General features: G+C 41.6%; 1 protein-coding gene across 1 annotated transcript in view; it reads right to left on the bottom strand.

Moving 5' to 3' along the window:
* Positions 1 to 2,882: 2,882 nt before the first annotated feature.
* Positions 2,883 to 22,689, bottom strand: part of LOC143115090 (NACHT, LRR and PYD domains-containing protein 12-like) — a 44,140-nt gene continuing 24,333 nt past the window's right edge. The window contains exons 9-13 of the mRNA XM_076277000.1: positions 21,053 to 21,223; positions 17,645 to 17,815; positions 16,634 to 16,801; positions 15,616 to 15,662; positions 2,883 to 3,750 (exon numbers count right to left, since the gene is read on the bottom strand). Coding sequence (XP_076133115.1) covers positions 3,203 to 3,750; positions 15,616 to 15,662; positions 16,634 to 16,801; positions 17,645 to 17,815; positions 21,053 to 21,223 — 1,105 coding nt within the window. The 3' untranslated portion in view covers positions 2,883 to 3,202. The remainder of the gene's footprint in view (positions 3,751 to 15,615; positions 15,663 to 16,633; positions 16,802 to 17,644; positions 17,816 to 21,052; positions 21,224 to 22,689) is intronic.

The raw sequence follows: 22,689 nt of genomic DNA, 5'->3' as shown, positions 1-22,689 counted from the left end.
TTGTGCTGTCAACATAGCTGCAGAGTATGTTTACTTGGCCTAGGTTACTCATTTCTGCATTATTCTGGCCTATAAATTAAAGCTTCCCAGTTGTTGTAGGCTACATCCTAAAGTAGGCCTACATCGTAATCTGTAGAAAAAATGTGGACAGACCAAGCTGTAAGATATAGTGTAGCCTAGTTGTTTATCAAGATGCTTAATATCAGAATGGTCCATCCTTAAGACTCAGTTTATGATAATCAACAGCAACAACACACCCTTTGCCTACAAAGTGTTCTAAGCTGTTTACTTTAAACTGTTTGGCTATCAACTATCCTTAAACAGAAATTAATAAAACACAAAATGTTGCTTTGTTTGCAGTGAAATACTATAGGCTAGTATATTTAACTACCATTACAGATTTATGGTGCAACAACCTCACTTAAATATCTAAGTTGTATTGAACAGTTGTACACATTCCATGTTTTTGGTATAACTCTAACTTGTTTGCTTTTGTCTTTTAGGGACCAGACCAGACCAGTGTGGTGATGACCGTGTATTACATTACGTGTGTGCCTGTCTGTGTGCACATCCTGCCAACCATACATCGCTGACATTAACACTAACATTAATTCCTAAAAACATATCTCAACATATCTGCACATACCTTTGAACTATAGACGTAGATCTGAGATCTACACTGAGACATTCTGAGTATTATATTGTTGCAGGAGGACTATGCCGAAAACTATATGATGAAGCATACATACATTTGATACCTGTGCTGTGACATCTGTGAAACTTGCTGTGCTGTTAGACCTCTGTTTTTAGACCTGAGCTGTGCTGTGTGGAAATTAAGATTCTAACCTAAGTTCTGTCTAAAACTGAAGGGCTGAATCTTGTTCTTCAGTCTATATCACCATCAAAAGTGACCTATTTATTACAATTAACTGAGACCTCTAGCTCTTGCTGCTATTTCAGAATTACCACTGATAAATAGATCTGTCTTAGGATAATATGATTGGCATTATCAAATTCTGTATATATATATATATACACACACACACAACTGTGATTTTTTTTTTACTTCAAGCTTACATTGTTGTTGTTAAGTGTTCATTAGTGTATTCTGAGTATCATTCTGCTGTATTAAAACAAAGAATGTTGATCAATATTGAATTAACAATTTATTTTTACTGACTGTCATATACTCTAAGCTAACATCTAATCAAGTAAGTGTTTTTCAAGAATACTGGACACGTCTATGTAATCTGAATAATCATACTGTAAGTAATTTAATGTTATACACAGCAGCTTTTTTTGCATTTACATGCAATGGTAATTCCCTGGAATTGCATTTTCTAGTTACTAGGTTGTTGCCTTTTCTAACCAGTAGGTGGCAGTCTAGGATAAGAAATAGAACGTTGAGTAGAAAAAGACATAATTGAACAGTAGGAAAAACGGGGGGAAAGAGACACTACGCCCATGACATTTTAAAGAATGACAGTCTAAACGTTTGCAAGTTAAAACGGTAGGCAAGTCAGTAGGCCTACATCGATGTTTGGTGGCTATAAGTCTGTCAGGGATTTGACAGGCTAGAAGTTTGCGATTTATGAGGCTACCGCAACAAATATTTATAGGTAAGACAGTAGCCTACGATGTTTTGGTGGCTAGCTGAGTAGTCCTGTATTTCAGCAAAATTAACAGGCTAGAAGTTGGCATTTTATCTTAGGTAATGTCATGTATGAAAACTACATTGAAATGTAGAGGCAATAGGCTACCGACAATACTGGCGACGGCGGCCATGTCATCAGTGTGCTAACTCGTAGCCTACCTCCGTATTGCGTTGCATTGTTCGTTCAGCATGATGCGCGCTTCTGGGTAGCCCTACTCAGATTAGTTGCATTGAGGTGATACCAGAGCAGCACGGGTACCCATTAAACATTCTCTGGTGATACTTCAGACTTGACGAACTCCCATGGTAGGCAACAGGAATTCCTTACTGCAGAAATAATAGCCTAGATTGATGCTCCCGTCAGCGTCTGGGTCACGTCTGCCTCCTTCAATCATTGATAGCCAGACTGCACTGTGTCAAAATGTCACTTTGAAAATGTGATTAATCAGCTTTTTTTAACGCATTAATATTTCTATGATCAATTAATCAAAATGACAGTTTTTGACAGTTATACTACTGCAATACACCAATCTGTTACAGTGTTGCACTGAATGGAGAGATGGCCGTGGTGGTCAATGCATGCCATGTCCAACTACAGAAAAAGGAAGTTTGAAGGGAAAAAAAAAATCACAAAATAAAAATCACATACTCTGTTTTGTTATGGCATAAAAAACAATGAAACAAATAAAATGACAACAGGTTCATTAAATCTCCTTTCAGAATCTTTATTTAGACATTTTTAAAGTCAGAAACACATTTTATTTACATATTTTATTCTGAAAAACAAGCAACAAGCAAGCATGTTTTTTTCTATGTCAACACATATAAAAACACTGACACCTCAGATCAGCAAATCATTTTTCAAAGATAATTCAGCAAATAACTATACTATACATTTTAGGGAAAGAGCATAATATAAAGAAAGCAATATCAGCATTTGTTTAGTTTCATTAAACGGTAGTCTATAATTGAATATACATACATACATGTGTATGAACAGGAGTGTGTGTGACTGGTGTTCCTGCAGTTCTTTATACAGTCTATGGGCCAAAGCTGAAGCTATTGCCATAGTAACAAGCCCTGCTCCACTGCCAGGGCCACAGATCAACAGAATGGATGTTGCTACGGTTACGTAGTTACTGCGGAATGTTACACAGAGTCTTGACTTGATGAATTTAAGTCTGAATTTTGGCAGTTAGTTAAATAGACACCAGTGTCATATAAACCACACATACACACACACAACTTCAAAAATATTAGCTTGATGTGTGTGATATGCCAGTGGGCAACATTAAATCTGATGCAAAGCAAAAATAATGTAATCTTTACTGTTTGTAAAAGAGCTTCTTGTGCCTACAAGCCTGTATTACGTTACAGTGTCATACAAACCACACACACACACACACACACACATCTGAAAATGGAGGAGAATGAGAGACAGAGAGAGAGAGAGGAAGAGAAAAGAAGGGAGGGGGACAGAGACTAAGGGTAGAGAGGGAGAGAGAGAGAGAGAGAGAAAAGGGTGGATGTACCTGTTGGAGGACGAGCTCATGTGATCTTGCGCAGGGACACTGAGGAGCCAGAATATAAATAATAAACCCAAAACCCTGGATAGAGGGGCTCAGTGAATGTGGAGTGGAACGTGTGCAGGTGGGTGAGTGTGTTAGTGGAGACGCTGTAGAAGGACAGAGTGCCGGCCGGCCAGTCCAGGTAAACTCCTACTGTTCTGGAGCCGGAGGAGGGGGCAGGTATGTCAGTGCGTTTATTATTGTGCTGGACATAGTAACTGTGATCAGAGCACCACAGACTCCAGGACTTGGCATTCCATCCCATTATGACGTCATCACTGTCCCCTTTCCTCTTGATGCTTTTATAGGCCACAGATATACGAGCTCCATCATCTCCACTCCACTCAGCCTCCCAGTAGCAGCGTCCAGTCAGACCCTCTCTACACAACACCTGATAAATGGAGTCAAATCTCTCTGGGTGATCAGGATACGGCTGCTGCTTATCCACACGTGTCACCTTTCTGTTCCCCTCAGAGAGAGAGAGATCTCTGTGTGCTGTGTTTGGGTCCAGTGTGAGATCACAGGCATCTGCAGACAAGAGAGGAGAGAACATGAGAACACACACACACACACACAGTGATAACATGAGAACACACACACACATATACAGAGAATATGAGACCACACACACACACACACACACACTTCTGCTCACATCACACACACACACAGAGAACATGAGACCACACACGCACACACATACAGAGAGAGAACAGTACAAACACACACACCACTACCAGTACACACACACACACTCATACATACCCTACCAGCGCACACACACACACACACACACCACTACCCTACCAGTACACATACACACACATACACAAACACAAACACACACACACACACACACCACTATCCTACCAGCACAAACACACACACACACACACACCACTACCCTACCAGCACAAACACACACACCACTGCCCTACCAGCACACACACACACACCACTATCCTACCAGTACACACACGCACACCACTATCCTACCAGTACACACACACACACACACAAACAAACCATGACAACACACAAACACACACACCACTACCCTACCAGCACACACACACACACCACTACCCTACCAGCACACAAATACACCACTACCCTACCAGCTCACACACACACACCACTACCCTACCAGCGCAAACACACACACACACCACTACCCTACCTGCACACACACACACACACACACCACTACCGTACCAGCACACACACACATACACGCCACTACCCTATCCACACATACACCAATACCCTACCAGTAAACACACACATATACACAAACCACTACCCTACCAGCACACACACACACACCACTACCCTACCAGCACACACACATATATAGACACACACACACCACTACCCTACCAGCACACACACACACACACATATACACACCCATACACACCACTACCCTACCCACACACACACAAACCACTGCCGTACCAGCACACACATACACCACTACCCTACCAGTACACACACACACACACACACACACACACACACACTCATACATACCCTACCAGGACACACACACACAACTACCCTACCAGTACACCCACACACACACCACTACCCTACCAGCATACACACACACACACCACTACCCTACCATCACACACACACACACACACCACTACCCTGCAGACATGAGGAGAGGAGAGAACATGAGAACACACACACACACACACACACACCTACAGTGGGTCCCAGTTAAAAATTGACACTTCATTCACGATCATGGTGAATGGTGAAATGTAAGTACAACTGCAGCCGCTTGGGGGCAGCATAGTCCGCTGTGGAGTTCCACTGTCGAACCAGACAGCAAGGGCTGTGATTGGCCGAGTTTTCAGTGCGTTTCTCTGTGTTTTTAGCAGCCCCTGCAACATGCTAGTCCACTGTAGCCTAAGCTTTGTACATAATGTTAAACATAGTTTTGAATTCAGTGGCAAGATTTCTTGATTGTACAGTGTCTGTCTCTCAGTAATGTTTTAAAATGACAGCTTCGTCAGCTGGCAGTAGGCTACTTTGTCGGTAGTCATGAGAAGTTTGCTTGCTACAAGAAAGGGCAGAGCAGGCTGTACTTCCTGAGGAGGCTGCGGTCCTTCAATGTGTGCAGTAAGCTCCTCAGGATGTTCTACCAGTCTGTTGTTGCCAGTGTCCTCTCCTATGCAGTGGTGGGTTGGGGAGGAAGCACAAGGAAGAAGGATGCGGGGCGAATTGACGGGCTGGTAAGGAAAGCTGGCTCTGTAGTGGGAGCTGAACTGGAGTGCATCACTTCACTATCTGACAAAAGGACCCTGAACAAACTGATCAACATCTTGGACAATGAGTGTCACCCACTCCACAGCACCATTGTTAAGCAGAAGAGCCTGATCGATCAGCTGGAGACTTCGCTCACTGCCTTGCACAACGGACAGACTGAGAAAGTCATTTGTCCCCAGGGCCATTGAACTGTTTAATGCCTCACTTAAGGGAAGAGGAGAGATAGACTTCTCTGCATAGTCTGTCTGCCTCTTCACCCGCTCCATGTTTGGTACTGTCTGTCCACTAGCCACTTGTATCACTGTCTTTATGCCTCACTGTTTGCGTGCTATATTAGCACATTAGCACATATGCATAACCCCCCCCCCCCCTCCATGCCACAGCCGAACTGTGGCCACACTTATACATTTTCTTAAATAGTTAAATATATAGATATATAGGTTTTACCTTACTTTACTTCTGCACTGCTGCACTGTTGGACTTACTCATTTGCACTATCACCATTGCACTACCACCATGACACTCATTCGCACAGAGCACCTAGAGCACCTTACCATATCTTACTATGCACAGAGAATCACAGGCTCAGTCCCTGCCTCAGTCATTGCAAGCGCCTCTGATTGATTAATCACCACTATGTGGATACTGTTTCTAGAATGACTTAGATTAAGTGTTAGTATAATTTGTATTTTGTAATTTGTTTATATATATATATATTTTTTTTATATATTGCATTAAGTGTTAGTTATGTAATTTGTATTTTAGTATATTTAGCATTCTTTATCTTCTACTGTCCTTATTGCTTAGTTGTGTTTTTATATTATATACTTTATTACTCTTTCTGATGTTAAAGAATGTGGTTGTGTTGTATGTATGCTGCTGAGACCTTGAATTTCCCCTGGGGATCAATAAAGTATCTATCTATCTATCTATCTATCTATCTATCTATCTATCTAACAGAACATAAATATGCTGCCCAGAAACCTTGTGAATAGTTCTGATTTTTTTTACTACACTAACGAGGTTGAAATATAGACTTTGCCTACAGCATCTCCTACAGTAATGTTAACAAAATGACAGCATTCATATGACAAAGAAAAACGAATTTGGTCACTCAAGACGGTCTACAACCAGTGTAGGCTACAGTCCTACCCAATAGGCCTACTCGAAGCAGATAGCGTTGTCTGACGGTCGAGTGGGTTAATGCACGTATTTCCAGAACAGGTCTGCAACTTTCAGGCAGTTCTGAGTTCGAATCTAGGCAGGAGCAGAGCCATATAAAGGCCTAGGCCTATTGTTATCATTTTTTGAAAGGTGTTGCTCCTGGCAATACTTGTTTATAAGACATTTGGTGATTAATTGATAGCTGTTTTTGGGACACGTTAAACGTTCTTTATAATGAGCGCATCCGGGGAGTAAAACGACTGTTACGCGCTGTTACAACTGTAGGCTACAATGATTGCAATACAAAAATATGCGCGTGTTAGTTTAGTTAGTTTTGTGATGTTTTGCACTTTTGCCTCATGTGTTTTCAGGTTTGAGGGCTTTTTTGGCAAGATTGACCTTGGTTAGACTCTGCATATGTTATTTCTCCATATGGAAAATACAGTCAATTTTCGACACACGTCTGTTATTAGTTCAATAACAAGTGTTGCTTGTTAAAACATGTGACTAGTGAAACTCAAATGATTTTAGAAATATTTAGCCAAAGCCAAAAAGTGTTAGAGAAGGAGAGACGCCGGTGCAGCTCAGATGTCTTCTTAATGTTCTTTATTCTTTAGTAAAAGGTGCAGAACATTATTAAACTTTGACTAACGTTTAGATGTTCGTTAGTCAAAAACATCGACACATCGAAACGTTAGTCAAAGTTTAATAATGTTCTGCACCTTCTACTAAAGAATAAAGAAAATTAAGAAGACATCTGAGCTGCACCGGTGTCTCTCCTTCTCTCTAAAATATCTGTCCTGGCCTGGTTGCAACGGATTGTGGCCAAACGACAGAAGCGCGGAGAACCCTCCTTTGTCTACCAAAAAGTGTTACTTTGTGCCCCGCGCTCCACACTGCTTGTGAAAGAAGGGGTGGGGGAGGGGGGCTTAACGTGAAAAAGCTTAATGTCCCAACTCCCAAAACGGCAACAAGTCATAATGGTAGGCTACAGGAAGTGGGGGGAGGGTATGGGATGACCAGAGCTGTCTTCACTGTGCTATTCAGAAAGCATCTATTGTCTTTCCAGGCGCACACAGCTCGTTATAACCTATCGAGTGCCTTAACAGATAGGCTCTGCTCTTGGGTTTGGCCTCACAGCGAACTCAACCCTCTTGTTGCTTGCAGTTTGTTCAATAAAGCGATGCAGATTACATTATTTATTTCTGATTAATTGCGTCTTTTGATGTCTTTTGCAACATCTGCTTGTTAGGCTGGGCTACTGTCCTGTACAGGTAAATGTTCAACAATTGCTGGTGTAGGCCTACAGGCTATAATCAATTAGGGACTGTTCATAATTTATTTAAGGGGCTACCGGAGGAGTTTTGGGAGCTTTAGTCAAAAAAGACGTGACCCTCCCTCGCCAGCAAGAAATTTTTCTATGACCCTCCAAAGTGATTGAGAAAAAACGCATGACCCTCCCCAGTCCCAACAATTTAGGCTATTGATGCCTTCTGTAGGCTACTGGGTCAATTTGGGAGCTTGCATGCTACGACTCCTTCCTTGAAATGCCTTGAAAAGGCTGTCGTTTGCACAATTTCACAAATAATCACCGGGACCGAAACAAACCTGTCAACTTTTCCCGGGTTTATCGCGTATTTTAACTTTTTCCTCGCTATCTTAGGAGGAGCTGCAGGGCCGTCGCAAGGGGGTGCGAGACCCTGTGCGAACTTGACAGATGCATGAACTTACGTGCATGACATCATGCGATAGCTTACTTTACACATAGCCAAGGCTACCGTCGGTGCATTTTAATAGTAGCCTAGTCTAATAAGCTACACCAGCTTGTCTTTAAGAGGGGAAATTGTATAGCCTATAACATTAGCTGAGTCACATATTTGGCCATATGGTGTTTATCACATATGGCTACATCACGAAACCAAATAGTGTAACAAAGGCGAAAACTTTAACAGGGGAAATTAATTGGGCATGAAATAAATGACACTGACTCGCCATATCTTGCTTTGCCGCAAACTCAGCAATGAAATCATAGGCCAGTTTGCAGGTAGCATAACGTCTTTTTCAATTCATAGAAGGGAGAGCCCAGTCTTTCCTGTGACATTGAGGTGCGCAAATAGTTTTTAATAGCCTGTTCAACTTGGAAAAGTTTCGTTCACCCGATGCCAGTCACTGATCGCAATTTCAAATTTCGGGAAGCTTCGTTCAATCTTTTTAAGTGTTAAGTGCAGTTGGCCCCTATCTGCCCCCTTTGGAATTATATCTCGAGCCTATTATAAGGTCCAGTGCGTTATGTCCTGGGATTCGGACGTGCTCAAAAAGAAAAGAAAAAACACTTGTTGCTTTGATATCTTTTTCGTTGTCGTTTGAACGTCGGCAAGCAGGCATGTTGCGGTTGCAATTTAAGTGAAATTTCTACAGTAGGCCTACAACATGCAAAATGCTTGTTAGGCTGGGCTACTGTCAATGTACTTGTACAGGTAAATGTTCAACAATTGCTGGTGTACAGGCTATAATCAATTAGCTAAATCATTTGTCTAGCTGTTTAAAAAAAAAATCGTGCTACATTCAAACGCAAAAGGTGTTTTGATATCTTTTTCTTTTGAACGTCGGCAAGCAGGCATGCTGCGGTTGCAATGAATGAGGATAATTGGTTTTATCTGCAGATTTATTTTTTGCATTATTTTGAATATGACTCGCTCCAGTCTAAACAGCACGTCTACTTTTCCCACACGCATCTAAGTTCTAACACACATATCCCCTCTGCTTTCTCTCTCTCCATCCCTGCGCACTGTGCTTTCTTAAGCTGCACCATCTTACAACAATTGCATCTACATTTTCATATTAGAATGTTTTGTCAAGTGTAAGCTTAAACTACCGTGATCAATTTAAGTTCCCGTGCCCCCGTTGAAAGTCTCATGCGCTTATCGTTACACTATCAAATCTATAAGTAACCGTGACAAATAGGGTATAAGATATATAAACTCACGCTATTGTATTATCATATATGTTTGGTAATGGCTCAGCTTTCTCTGATTGTTCTACTGACTTGGAAACTGCATCAGAGAAGCAGTAAGTCAGATCGCATCAAAAATAGTAGTGGCAGAACTCCAAAGTGACACCTTGTGGTTGTTTGTGTCAACTGCAGTTTGTGCCATTTCTGCCGAGAAAATGGGGATCGGGATTCCTGAAGGAACCCATCCAAACTTAACAGGGACCCACTGTACACACACACACAGAGAACATGAGAACATACACACATATACAGAGAGAGAACATGAGAACACACGTACATCGTTCGAGACGAGGGGCGCTGCTCTTGTAGCGACCAGCAGCAGGTGTGTTTGTCTGTCCGCGTCTTGTTTGTTCTAGAAGTTGTATCCTGTCTTATCCAAATCTTCGGACTAAATGTGATTGCTCATTCAACCAGTCATTATGGAGATACTTTATATTGTCATTCTATGGATTTTATGGACTTTATGGATCTATCATGTCCAAGGCGCACGGGATCAGCTACACGAGCCGGTAAGGATATACTCTCGGGAATGTTTAATGCGTTGGGACAATCCGAGCAGAGGGGATTTATATTTGGACCCACTTGTGACTGAGGATATTCTGACCGAGATCTCTAGGAACAAGTCTTTTGGAAACTATGGAAAATACTTTCGCAACGCGAGGAAACGAGGAAGGAGGGGTGGCGTCCGACTCAGGCTAAAACGCCAAACATTGCGGCGCATTCCGCTCCCATCCATAATACTTGCGAACGTTCAGTCGCTCAGAAACAAAATCGATGAGCTGCACGCTAACTCGAATTACTTACACGAATACAGGAACGCCTGTATTATGGCCTTCAGTGAGACGTGGCTGTCATCTAGAGATAACGATGCGGACTTATCAATCAGCGGCTTTGGGGCGCCTTTCAGGTTGGACAGGGACGCTACATCTACGGGAAAATCCCAAGGTGGCGGTGTGTGTGTGTATATAAACCAGAGGTGGTGTAACAACATCACTGTCAGGGAATTAATATGCACAGCTGACATCGAACTGTTGTCTGTCTCTGTTCGCCCATTTTATCTCCCAAGGGAGTTCCCCCAAATATTTGTGACTGTAGTATACATACACCCCAAAGCCAATACACAAACTGCTGCTGATACTATCCATACGGTGATTCAAAGACTTCAATCTCTTTCTCCGGATGCCCCGTGTCTCCTTATGGGAGATTTCAATAACTGCAAACTGAGCAAAAGTCTCAACCTCTATCAATATGTCACATGCCCAACTAGGAAAAATAAGACTCTAGATCTGTGCTATGGCTCAATTAAGGAGGCTTACAAGGCCTCCCCTCGGCCCCCTCTCGGTTTCTCCGATCACAATGCATCTCACTCCTAGGTATAGACCTGTGCTTAAGAGGGAGAAAGTAAAAACCAGAGAGATCAAGGTCTGGAATGATGAGTCTGTTTCCCAATTACAGGGCTGTTTTGATTGCACAGATTGGACTGTTTTCATGGACTCTGCTTTAAATATTGATGAACTGGCTGACACCGTATGCTGTTATGTCTCTTTCTGTGAGGATACTGTTATTCCAAAAAAGCATGTAAAAGTGTATGCGAATAACAAGCCATGGGTCACTCAATCCATGAAACAAGTGTTAAGGAAAAAACATAGCGCTTTTCACAAAGGGGATGAGGGTGAAAAAAGAGAGGCAATAAAAGAGGTCAGATCAGAAATCAAGAAAGCTAAATTACAATATAAAAGTAAGATAGAGGGGAGACTGGGCAGCAATAACTTGAAGGCAGCATGGGAAGGTGTCAAGAGAATGACAGGCCTGCATAGAACACAAAACAAGCCAGTCCATATCCCAGCTTATGAGAGTGATAGAGATATTTCTGAAGCATTAAACACTTTTTATTCACGTTTTGACATTCATGACTTTTCAGATGAACTTCAAAAATTAACCGATGAGCAATCGCTGGTAAAGTCCACTACATGTACATTTTTAATTACACAGGAAGACGTAAGGTCAGTACTCAAAAGAAATAAGGTCAATAAAAGTCCAGGACCAGATGGGATTACTGGGAGATTGCTAAAGTGCTGTTCAGAACAGCTCTGTGGGGTGTTCACTGATATTTTTAGAATGTCTTTAAAACAGAGAAGGGTTCCAAAGATATGGAAGGAATCTACTATAATCCCAGTGCCAAAAGGCAACACTATAAAGACTTTAAATGACTTCAGACCAGTGGCACTGACCTCACTGGTCATGAAGTCATTTGAAAAGATAGTGAAATGGTTGTTGTTGTTAAGGGTGGGTGAGGCCTTGGATCCTATGCAGTTTGCATATAGGGCTAATAGGGGGGTAGAGGATGCCCAAATTACACTACTTAACCTCCTGTACAGTCATTTGGAAGGTCCTGGCACACATGCCAGGCTCTTGTTTCTGGACTTTTCTTCTGCTTTTAATACTATCCAGCCACATGTTTTAGTTAGAAAACTAGTATCAGAATTTAATCTTGAGAATAATCTTGTGGGTTGGATTATGGATTTTTTAACCAACAGATCACAGAGAGTAAAGGTCAATGGTTGTCTTTCAGAAAGGCGCGTCTCTTCCACTGGCTCTCCGCAGGGTTGTGTACTTTCCCCTCTGCTCTACATCCTCTACACCAATGACTGTAGAAGTCAGCATATAAATAGGCATATCCTGAAATTTGCTGATGACACAGTCATTGTGAGTTTACTGCATAAACATGAATCCCAGCATGGGCCAGTGGTTGATGAGTTTGTCAGTTGGTGTGACAAGTCTTTTCTTCAGTTAAACATCTCAAAGACAAAAGATATGGTCATTGATTTTAGAAGAAACCAATCCTGTTCTCCACCACTGACTTATATAAATGGAAGCTGCATAGAGATGGTTGACCAGTATAAATATCTCGGGACAATGTTAGACAACAAGCTCAAATTTGATATAAATACCGAGGCTATTTGCAAGAAGGGACAACAACGGTTGTACTTCCTTAGGAAGCTCAATTTGTTTAATGTGGATAAGGTTATGCTGTCTTTATTTTACAAATCTTTTATAGAATCTGTTCTCACTTTTTCTTTTATTGCCTGGTATGGAGGCATCAGTCTTAGGGACAAAAACAATCTTAGCCACATTGTGAAGGTGGCTGGGAAGTTGATTGGCTGTCCACAGTTGTCCTTGCTGACCATTTATGAGAAGCAGGTCATCCAGAAGGCAAGTTCTATACTGGACTGTAAAAATCATCCCCTTCACTGTTCATTTGAAGGTCTTCCATCAGGCCGGAGACTAAGAGTCCCATTTTATAAGTCCAATAGGACAAAAAACTCTTTTATTCCTAGTGCAATACGCCTGCTAAATTTGCACAATTTTGCTTTATTGCACAGAAACGATTCTGATGAGCATCTGTCAGGAACGTAGACTGATAAGACAGTTTCTTTCTTTCTTATTTTCTTTCTGAACCTTCTTAACTGATATTAACCTGTGTCTTTTACCCCATCTTGTGTCTTTGTGTATCTTATGCTATTTATATGTGTACCTGACTGCGAGACAAGTTTCCCTTTGGGACAATAAAGTTAACTGAACTGAACTGAACTGAACACACACATACACAGAGAGAGAACATGAAAACACACACACCAAATAAACACAAACACACACACACAGGCATCTGCAGACGAGAGAAGAGAACATGAGAACACACAAAGACACACACACATACAGAGATAGAACATGAGATCACACACACATACACACACATATACAGAGAGAGAAACATGACAACACAGACACACTTCTGCTCACATCACACAAACACTTCTGCTCACATACACGTCTGCTAACATTACACACACACACTGAGACATAGACATAAACACACACACACCCTCTCACACAGAAACATAAACACACACACACCCTCTCACACAGAAACAGAAACACACACACACACACACTTCTGTTCACATCACACACACACACTTCCGCTCACATCACACACACACACACACATCCTCTCACACACACACACACATACACTTCTGCTTCTATCACACACACACACACACACACTTCTACTCACATCACATTACACACACACTTCTGCTCCTATCACACACACACACACACTTCTGCTCACATCACACACACACTTCTGCTCCTATCACACACACACACTTCTGCTCACATCACACACACACACACACTTCTACTCACATCTCATCACACACATACTTCTGCTCCCATCACACACACACACACACACACACACACACACACACTTCTGCTCCCATCACACACACACACACACTTCTACTCACATCACACACTTCTCACATTAACACACACAAACACACATCTGCTCACATCACACACACACACAGAAACACACACATTTCTGGTCACATCACACACACACACAGACACACTAAACACACACACAAAATAGCTACACACCAGAGTTTCCGCTAGAAAAAAATTGTGCCGGTCAAAGTGACCGGCAGAGGTTTCGTTTTCCGGACATTTTGATGATATGCCGGTCAAATATCCTATTATCGCTTCTTAATTAGTCAAATTGATGGAGACAGGCTATGTAGCTTAAAGAATTACATAAACAGGCTGTATAGAATGTAACATGTTCATTAGCCTAACTTAAACATGCCTAACAAGATCTAGCCAGTATCTTTTCATGGACAGCAAGAGTCCGCTTCGTTCGTTGTTTTAAAAAGGCTACGTTGTTTGTTGCTGCTACCCACGTTATCGCCAGGGTGACTTTAACTTACACAGATGCGCACACACACAAGAATGAGCGCTCACACCACTACCCCCTAATGCTATGCCTCTTTATTTGATAACAATAAATTAAGAAATGTTTCCAATTCTGGGAAATGTTTAGTTTCTTTTTCTTTCGTCCGCGGTTCAATGATAAATGAATGTTTAATTGTGCCGGAAATTATCCGCGGACTAGCAATCTCCTCGTCGAGGAGGCCCTAACCCTGCAGATCATAGACAGACAACGCATAGGCCTACTGTATGCTTTGGGTAAAGAACACTTTGCATGTCCAGTGTAAGCTACATGGAGAATGATAGTGTCTTGGAGCGGCCGCACCCCACGCAACTCCACTTCCAATGTCACTGATTCCGAAAGATACACCCGACACGTATGCTTTTTATCTGGTGGTGGTGGAGTTGACCGGACATCTGAGGCTTCAGACGTTACCAATTTATCATCATCCATCGCGTCTGGCCTCTGAAAAAACTTTTAAGGCTAGTCTGCCTGGGCCTGGCCATGTTTGAACCGCCTCACTCATTTGTTCATTGTTTAACATGGACGTTAACTATTTGAAATGCAGCATAGGCTATGCGTGTTGTTTAATAGCTTACTTTTCAAACGGTAGAGCCTGTTCATTTAAAAACATAGCCAGAGGACGTATAATATAGGCTTACATATTAAGGCTTATTCTCAAATTCAGATTGCATTAGGGGACGGGATTGTTAGCCAATTTCAAACGGACAATTTGACCGGAAAGATTTAATTTTGTCGGACATTTCATTTTTTTTCCGGCCAATGTCCGGTAATTACCGGACAACGGAAACCCTGTACACACAATGCTTTAACATACACACACACAAACACAAACATTCACACAGGTTAGCAAACCTTGCTATCACACACACACACACACACACACACACACTTCTGCTCACATCACACACACACTTCCGCTCACACAGAAACACACACATACTTCTGCTCACATCACACACACACACACACACACACTTTCAAGCACACCATACTATAACACCCACACAGACTATTTTGTGGCATGTCATGTTTTACAAAATACACACACACACACAGCTACAAGACTCCCATACACACATTCCAAGCTAAAACATGTGAATGATCAGAAATACTAAATAAACAATTAACTTACATCTCAGCAAGCGTGGTCGTGCTCTGTCTAAAGAAGCGTGGTCAGTTCTGTAAGAAAAACAAAATGTCACACACACGTACCATTTGACAGATCTCAACGCTGCTCTTTTTCTGATTGTGCCACCTGTGAAATGTGATTTATTATCCCACAGAAAATAGCCTGCTGCCGTACATGTTTTTCCTGATATAAAGTAATGAAGTAACTCTCTTTCCAGCTGTCTTAATCGCATACAAAGGCATCCAAGGTGACGCCTCAAGACCCCTCTAGTTCTCAGAAGGAGACAATCATGAAGTAAACAACCCCGACACTGTCTGTCCTGTACTTAGATTAGAGTTAGTGAGCAACCTGAGGACTCCCTCTGAATAACAAATGCACTTTCCAGCAGTGAAACTCCATTATTTAATGCATGATCAGGGACCAAAACAGCTCTCTGTTTTGTTTGAACTTCAACAGAAGTGACATTACCCAACATCACTTAGAGTACCTTTAACTTGGTTAAATTTGATCTACTTCATAGGTGTCCTGATATACAGAATTAATAGCCTCTCTGTCAGACAGTCAGAAAATAGCATTTCTGTTCCCTGTCTGTCTGCTCATCTCCTTGTCTTTCTGTTAATCTCACAGCCTGGAATCTGAGAGGCATTCAAATTCAACAAACAGTGGTAAATGTTTGTGGCAAATATGCTTTCTCTGAACAGTAAGATTTAATACAATTTGGTGCAAAGAGTCCATTTTAACAGTAACTCTTTCCAGCTCCACTGAGTGTTCAGAAATGTTCGCACAGAACTCAAGACAAACAGAAAGCAGAGTGTTGAAAGCATAACTTTCAGCTATGTTTGCAACACACCTCTAAACTATCTTTGAACGCATCTCTAAATATTTGCATTGGATTGTGGATGCAGCTATTATAATACACATTTGAAAATAGGCCAGTACACTCGGTATAAAGAAATAACTATGGTCTCCACAATGGAGACAATGTCTAATGTGCAACACTAGGGTTTCTTTCTGAACATACTTCAGTATCTCCAGTTTACAGACAGGATCCTCCAGTCTAGCAGATAACAGCGTCAGTCCTGATTCTCCAGGATAATTGTAGTTGAGATCCAGTTCTTTTAGATGAGAGGGAAAGGGGGTTGAAACCAGAAAACCACAACCCTTCTCTGAGATGAGACAATCAGAGAGCCTGAGAGACAGACAGAGAGACAGAGAGAGAGAGAGAGAGAGAGAGAGAGAGAGAGAGAGAATGTCCTTTTCATTGTTTTTACATGCATACAACTGGTGACATTGTGTTAATCTGAAGTTATTTGTTTATTTTACAACAGATAGGTCTGGCTAAAGTATTTCTTCATTTCTGACTGGACAAGAGACATTCCCTGAGTGGCGATATCTAAGGACATCCGCACTTGGACACTCCGCTTTTTGCTCTGAATTGTCCAGTGTGAGAATCACATTTGACAGCTATTGAGTGAGAAAATGGAGTAAGTAGAGTAGGGTGACTGTTCAATTCAGCATATGACATAATATGAACGAGTGGGCTCTGCAAAATCACTGTGTGCACAAGCACATATAGCCTCTCTCAACCTGAACTTGGCTCTCTCTATTAGTTAGAAACCGTTAGAAAACACAATTTGATGCCTTTTAACTCAACTAGTCAGAACTGTTGTATGAAAGCAATATGGCAGAGTGGCGTTGGTAGCAGATATAGCCATGGCTGTGATTACCTACAGCACAAGGCTGAATAAAAGCCATGGCATTATGTGCTACCAACGCCACTCTCACTTGTGCCATATTGCTTCATCATAAACTAATATGACAGAGATTTGATCAGTTCAGACATTTTAAGCCTCACAAATAAGCTCAAAAGTAGAATGACACCTGGACAATGATATCAGGGTAGGATATTAATTGCTACTTTTTCATTTCACTGATCAGTTGATGTTCCATTGTTATGTTGTCATGGTTCTTCTAACTAATGAGGACATTTCAGACAAAGATACAAAGACTACAAAGAAATGTCTGCACCCACCTTAATGTTTGTATTTTGCAGTTGGAACTGGACAGTCCCTTAGAGAGAAGCTGAACTCCCAAATCCCCAAGGTCATTGTCACTCAAGTCCAGCTGTTGCAGGGAGTTTGGTGACTGTAGAACTGAAGCCACAATCTCACAAGACCTATCTGTGAGTTTACAATCAGCAAGCCTGCATAAGAACACAACAAAAGATAACATGAATACATGGAAGATATACTGTTTAATATTATAGCCCAGTGTTTCCTCTATGTTTATTTCAGCATGGCGGCCCCCCACGGTTTAATTGATACCGCCATGGTATCAGAATCAGAGCAGACGCACGTTTGCTTTTTAAATAATCTTGTGACGTATCCTCCCCTGCTGGCTGCCGCTCACATTGCAATTTAACAATAAGTAGCCTAAACTAGTCAGAGGTTATTATGGCCTGTCCAGTTTCAGTTCACATATTATAAATTATATATATATTGTCCTTTTTAATTGGTTATGACATACTGTTGCAAGACCTGTAACCCTTCCCTACATAGGCTTTAGGGAAGACTTGTTTTACAAAATGGTATTTTAATATTATAGCCAATACACATTCTTTCATTTTATCTATCTCTTTCTCTTTTCTTAATACATGTTCTTACACATTGAATCCGAATATATCGTCCTTTTTATTTGTAAACCACTTCCTCCCTGTAGCCACCATTATCCTGTGTCTCATAGCCTACTCTGTCTTGAGAATCAGAGGTGTTTCAAATTCAGATAGCCTACTCTGTCTTGAGAATCAGAGGTGTTTCAAATTCAGATAGCCTACTCTGTCTTGAGAATCAGAGGTGTTTCAAATTCAGATAGCCTACTCTGTCCGTTATCCTGTGTCTCTGTGCAGTTCAGTTAGAATTCACCCTTCGCTGTCCCGCCCTCTTTAGTTACAGTTGCTATGCCTGACAAGCTTTAGCACCCTGCACGTCTATTACATAGGGGGAGAACCGGGACTTTTCAATGAAATGTCATTTACTAAGACATCGGCTGGGGTGGACTGGCTATCAGCGTTCAACAGAGCTCTAAGCTTTGTGAGAAATTTATTCAAACGGTAGACCTCCTGCCTAGTAAAGCTACCTTCGGCCATATACAGCTTCGTTTTAGCGATGAACTGTTCAACATCGGGAAAGTATTCGTCAACTTGAACACACCTAGCATTTTTAGTCTGCTTCAGAAACGTTTTTAAATCATCCACAGTGTACTCGCGTCCTGTATAGCCGCTTTGGGGAAGACTGCACCTTAGGCTGCAATCAGAAAATTCCCCCTCGCTCTCTGCATTAGTAGAAATAACGTCGACAACCAGATCTTTCTTTTTTGCCTTTTTATGAGCCCTTTCCCTCTTCAGACCTTTTGGAACTTTAAAGGGAACTTCCTCTGTTTCCATGATCTGACTGTCCTCCCCGCAAGCGTCCTGCGAAAGATCTAGTACGTTGGAATTCGGCGAGTTATCAGTATGCATAACGTTATTTTCTGGAGCTTCAGCCTCGGCCCCCTCTTTTACGTCCCTTACTATCTAATCAGACACATCCTGATCTGATGGTCTAACTTCAGGTGCATCCGCATTAGAAGAACCTTCCCCTGGTGACTGATCACCATCCACCCCAGCCTCCCCACCATTTGTGGGCGCCTCATCACTGGCAGCCTGTCCCTCCCCAGTATTCTCATTTAGACCATTGACATTGGCGGTAGTATTGGTGCACTTTTCTGGACAGGCACGCACTAGGTGACCCGTCAAACCACAACCAAAACATCTCATCAGATTACTCGTGACATATATGACATAATTAAAATCATCAACCTGGATATTCAAAGTCAAATCAAGATCATCTGTGTTGTTGTTTAAAACCATGTAAACATATCGCTTAAAAGATACCACATGCTTTAAAAGTGGGGACTTCGTGGAAATGGTGATCTTCTTGATCGGGGAAACTAATTTGCCGTAGCGGGATAGAGACTAGACAAGAATGTCATCACTAATGAAAGGTGGTATGTTTGAAAGGATTACTTTCCTAGATGGGGTAGGCAAAGGAAGTACTGAGGTAAAAATACCATCAATTTCTACTCCGCGTTCAACCACTAAGTTGGCCAATTCCACGGACTCAAGGAACAAAACGATTGCTTGATTCATACGAGCAGCAGACAAAACTTTGTCATGCCCAACTATTTCACCTACTGCCAGGCTACACTCTTCTACGCTGGCGGTAGAAGATATCTTTATACCATGCCGCCGCGTGAGACAAACAAACTTTCCCCTAGTGTTACCTGAGGCAGCCATACTCCAAACCAGGAGCTGACGCCCAGGTAAAACCACAAAAACACACGCACTCCACTAACCCCAAACCCTACAAACCCAAAAACATACAAGACAAACAAACAACAAAAGGAAAAAAATATAGAAAAAGTAAGAAAGAGAAGACAGGTAAGAAAAGGCACAGCGGCCTCACTCACACAGCGTTCACTCACAGACGCTCCGGCTCCGCCCACTCACTCAGTCCATGCGCACAGAGAGAGAGAGAGAGAGAGAGAATGTCCTTTTCATTGTTTTTACATGCATCAACTGGTGACATTGTGTTAATCTGAAGTTATTTCTTTATTTTACAACAGATAGGTCTGGTTAAACTATTTCTTAATTTCTGATTGGACAAGAGACATTCCCTGAGTGGCGATATCTAAGGACATCCGCACTTCGACACTCCGCTTTTTGCTCTGAATTGTCCAGTGTGAGCATCACATTTGACAGCTATTGAGAGAGAAAATGGAGTAAGTAGAGTAGGGTGAATGTTCAATTCAGCATATGACATAATATGAACGAGTGGGCTCTGCAAAATCACTGTGTGCACAAGCACATATAGTCTCTCTCAACCTGAACTTGGCTCTCCGGTGTTGCGTTTGGCTCTCCGTGGAGATTGGAACTACTGGAACTATTTTTCGGGCGGAGGTTCAATGAAAAAATATATATAAATTAGTTAGAAACCGTTTTGATGTCTTTTAACTCAACTAGTTAAAACTGTTGTATGAAAGCAATATGGCATGAGTCAGAGTGGAGTTGGTAACAGATATTGCCATGACTGTGATTACCTACAGCACAAGGCTGAATAAAAGGCATGGCATTATGTGCTACCAACGCCACTCTCACTTGTGCCATATTGCTTCATCATAAACTAATATGACAGAGATTTGATCAGTTCAGACATTTTAAGCTTCACAAATAAGCTCAAAAGTAGAATGACACCTGCACAATGATATCAGGGTAGGATATAATTGCTACTTTTTCATTTCGCTGACCAGTTGATGTTCCATTGTTATGTTGTCATGGTTCTTCTAACTAATGAGGACATTTCAGACAAAGATACAAAGACTACAAAGAAATGTCTGCACCCACCTTAATGTTTGTATTTTGCAGTTGGAACTGGACAGTCCCTTAGAGAGGAGCTGAACTCCAAAATCCCCAAGGTCATTGTCACTCAAGTCCAGCTGTTGCAGGGAGTTTGGTGACTGTAGAACTGAAGCCACAATCTCACAAGACGTATCTGTGAGTTTACAATCAGCAAGCCTGCATAAGAACACAACAAAAGATAACATGAATAAATGGAAGATATACTGTTTACACAATGCCCTGATCAATAAAAATCAAGAACAGAACATCAGATCAGATCACTACTCTGGTCAGCAGCTGGTTAAAGAATTCACTTGCACTGATTTAATATAGATTGTCCCCACATGTTGTCCCTAACTCTCAAAGAGGTTAGATGCTTAGGTGCTATTCAGGATATGAGCTCATGAATAGGCCTACACATTGATACATTTTAGAATTTAGGGAAGGTTTGTTAAAAAATGGTATTTTAATATTATAGCCCAGTGTTTCCTCTATGTTTATTTCAGCATGGCGGCCCCCCACGGTTTAATTAATACCGCCATGGTATCAGAATCAGGGCAGATTTGCTTTTTAAATAATCTTGTGACGTATCCTCCCCTGCTGGCTGCCGCTCACATTGCAATTTAACAATAAGTAACCTAAACTAGTCAGAGGTTATTATGGCCTGTCCAGTTTCAGTTCACATATTATAAATTATATATATCGTCCTTTTTAATTGGTTATGACATACTGTTGCAAGACCTGTAACCCTTCCCTCTCTGTTCTAGCTATCCTGTATCTCGTAGCCTGCCTGTCTTGAGAATCAGAGGTGTTTCAAATTCAGATAGCCTACTCTGTTATCCTGTGTCTGTGCAGTTCAGTTAGAATTCACCCTTAGCTAAGTCCCGCCCTCTTTAGTTACAGTTGCTATGCCTGACAAGCTTTAGTACCCTGCACGTCTATTACATAGGGGGAGAACCGTGACTTTTCAATTAAATGTCATTAACAAAGACATCGTACCATACTGAAAGTTAATATTTTGTCACTAGCAACCTACATCTGCCCTCTGTCAAATACAGTTGGAATTTCAGCTCTGAACAAAACCGTTCATGAGTTATTTAACATATGGAGACTGAAAGCCTTTGGGTCATAAAGGGCACTTATTTGGATGTGTGGTGCCCTAACCCACGTAAAGACACAGTGAAATAACATGTATAACCCATCAGCAATCTATTTAAAATAAAACCTATTTGAAGTACCATTCATGATATGTTGTCAAATAGTTAAGTTGTGGGAAGTACATAGCTTAAATGGTATCTCTTTCGTCCCCCATGCCTGTTACATTCATTCAGGAGAGTCAAATGAAACAAAACGCAAATTCGACTTTTGCTTAACATAGCAAAACTCGAAAGCTTGTCAGACCTCCCGTGCCTAGTGACGGGTTGCTAAGCCACGATTGGCCTGTGGCGGTTTTCGGGTGTGGCATTAGACATTCTCTGGTGTGGCTTAGCGAAGGGTGAATTCTGGAGCACTTCGGTAAAGTTAGACAGAAATTGGCAGATTCGCATGATTCGCATTTTGCGGTTCAATAAATCATAGGAGAAACGTTTTCATTGCATAATAGAGAGTTCTATCTAACCGTAGCAAGGTACAACAAGCTACAA

Source organism: Alosa pseudoharengus, unplaced genomic scaffold (assembly GCF_046254945.1).
Source record: "Alosa pseudoharengus isolate Yale_2024_CS ecotype anadromous, Long Island Sound unplaced genomic scaffold, YU_APseudo_1.1 YU_APseudo_1.1_scf_1, whole genome shotgun sequence".
NCBI lineage: Eukaryota > Metazoa > Chordata > Actinopteri > Clupeiformes > Clupeidae > Alosa > Alosa pseudoharengus.
This window is presented reverse-complemented; position numbering and strand designations above follow the sequence as displayed.